The sequence below is a fragment of the Cupressus sempervirens genome, chromosome 2 (genome assembly GCF_028749045.1).
Source record: "Cupressus sempervirens isolate cs-2001-9-10 chromosome 2, ASM2874904v1, whole genome shotgun sequence".
Taxonomy (NCBI): domain Eukaryota; kingdom Viridiplantae; phylum Streptophyta; class Pinopsida; order Cupressales; family Cupressaceae; genus Cupressus; species Cupressus sempervirens.
Window position 1 is genome coordinate 79,300,451 of NC_143119.1, and position 2,684 is coordinate 79,303,134.

Here is a 2,684-nt window from a genome sequence, read left to right on the forward strand (position 1 = left end):
GACCTTGAATAATTGATTCACCCACGCCCCCCCCAAGTTATTCTAAAGTATTCCAACAAAATATTTTATTCTTTTTGCAATTTCATGTACATTTTGTTAGTTTTATTTAAAAGGCCAACTATAAAATCTATCTCCCCTCTTGACATTTTTCAAATCATAGTCTTCATACTTACTTTTAGGAACTAGTTCGATAGGGAATTCTCTAAGTTTCTTCTAGTATTTTGACTGAAACTCATTCTATCATGAGCAATATGGAACACTTCTTGTCTTGGTGTATCATTAGCCTCCTCTTTATGTATTGTTTGTTACCTTATTTTTCCACTATAGGAGAGTAGAATTAGATTAGTTGTCAATTTTCTTTAACCTAGTAGGCAAACAATCCCATCTAGGTTATAGAAGAAAACTATCACTCTAATGTCCCACACTTCAAGAAAGAAATCTCATATTTTGTTGAACTACTTGATTTAGAATCAAGTGTAAGGGTGTAGTTCAAGTGACAATAATTTATCATATTTTTTTGAACAATTGGACTCAAAATTTATGAAGAGAACTATGTGTGGTAGGATTACTACATGTTAGTATAAACCAAAGCTTCCAACTATATTATGATTTCTAGCGAAGAGTGTTGGGGTTATGTTTCTATACTAGAAAGTAGAGATGCACATTGTGTTAAATGCATGTACCATGTGGATGGTGACTTCTTGTCATGGTTGAATATTATTTTTGTTTGTATAAGTGGACACGTCAGTTTACCTTTGCTTTATCCCAATTTCTTTTTCATGAATTTAAGCTCCGTTTCTTTTTGTTTCATTCAATTTTTATTGGCAATGTAGCTTCAGAACTTTTATTAATAGATGAAACTATGATTATTGATTACAAATTTGATTTCTTATATCATGCTAGTCATACATGATTTTTAGGAGATGCAATTATTTATTTTAGACTATGTTATGCTATGCACACTTATTAACCCATTTTTCATACATATTGTATTGAGTACATTTATGTTGTGTGCCTTGATGTGGCTACATCATATAAAAAATACAATGATATTAATAACTAAAATAAATAATAACAATAGACTAACCACCACATACAACCGTTTTTTTAAAAGACAATAATAAATATGCAAGGTAGAAAATTTGGAATTCATACTAATTTAAAAAAATAATATTACTCCTACAATTCCACATGGTTAAACTAGTACTTGCTTCCACATGATTAAACTAGTAATTGTTTTTTTTTTGTCATGGCATTTGAGCTCTATTTCTTATTATTATTTTATTAAGATGGCAAGGAGAAGATCTTGAAGCCAAATAACAACAAAGATCATGTAACAATAAAATTCAGAACATAACAACAGAAAGTCAACCAAAATATCAAAAAGAAAAACTAATTAAAAATATTCAACAAATTTTCTCATCTACTACTATCTAACTTTTTGTAAATTTACATATTGTTTTTAGTCATTTACGCTTGCCAGCTTTATTAATAGATTTGATTATAATTCATTATACATTTGATGTCTTGTATAGAAAATGCAATACTTTGTTTTATGTAGTGATACGTTACACATTGATTAACATATTTACGATGCATTCATTTACATGGCATATCTCCGTCTAACTATGTCATGCACTAAAGAATACTAGTAAAGTTGCAAAAGTAAATGTGCGAGAAAGAGAAAGAGTTCAACTGTATTCCTTTACATCGTATATCTCCATGTAAGTATGGCATACAGTAAAGAACACTAGTAAAGTTGCAACAACAAACAACAATTACCATTAGGGAGAAAATAAATGTGGAGGGAGAGAAAGATGAATTTATATTATTTTTAAATTTAAAAAAAAATTGCAAATAGCATTAACAATAATGGAGATCGGGAGGGCCCTCAAGGGGCAGCAGAAGCAGGAGAAGAAGCCGAGAAACAATGTTGTGGGTCGTTAGCAGCACGCATCTGCACCACTTTTTTGTGGGAATTAGAATGCATGCAACTCACAAAAGTGGGGCTATTCGCCGGTCTGTACTCTGGATACAACCTCCCTGACCTGTACCGAACACCACAAGCGTTACACAGTGTTTTTGGGCCCATCGGTCCTTCTCTCCACTGCGGGGTTTTGTGCGTTGCACAATGCATGCACCTCCTTATACCCACCCTCTTTCTCTTCGCCCCTCCTCCTCCTCTTCTATTGCTTCGCTTGCGTCCTGGTATCACCATGTTACTCAACGCTTCCTTCTTTATCTCATCCGTCTCCTCAAACTCACGTAGCCATTGCACAACTACATCCTCCTCTTCCAACTGAAAAAACACCCAAAAAAGATATTCATTTCACAAACACGAACAATTCTTGACCTAGAAATTTAGATCCCGAGATAAAGTAAGAATGCCCATTAGCAAATCATCGAATTGTGAAGTAATACTTACGGTTGAGAATTGGAAAATGTCTGAGCTGTTGAGTTGGGCAAGTGAAGCGCAGGAAGAATCCACGCCATTGTTTATGAAGGAGAATTGCTCAGAAATGGCCCCTCTGCCTGAAATTTGCTCCAATAAGTCATCCTCCATTAATGGAAACTCCACGAAGAGGTCATCTGGTATAGAAGAGGTTAATTCTCCAGTGGAATCAGCAGCGTTGAAAGAAGAAGACAAACTCATGGCATCCAGTTCCATGATCAGTGAGGGCCTC

The 2,684-nt window shown here is 34.2% G+C and overlaps 1 protein-coding gene across 1 annotated transcript; it reads right to left on the reverse strand.

The window, feature by feature from the left end:
* Positions 1–1,802: 1,802 nt before the first annotated feature.
* On the reverse strand, positions 1,803–2,684 carry LOC149571132 (uncharacterized). Its single transcript, XM_089812689.1, has 2 exons — positions 2,426–2,684; positions 1,803–2,299 (listed from the first exon to the last, which is right to left on the reverse strand). The coding sequence occupies exons 1-2, from the start codon at positions 2,666–2,668 to the stop codon at positions 1,892–1,894; spliced, it is 651 nt and encodes a 216-aa protein (XP_089668815.1). The 5' UTR covers positions 2,669–2,684; the 3' UTR covers positions 1,803–1,891.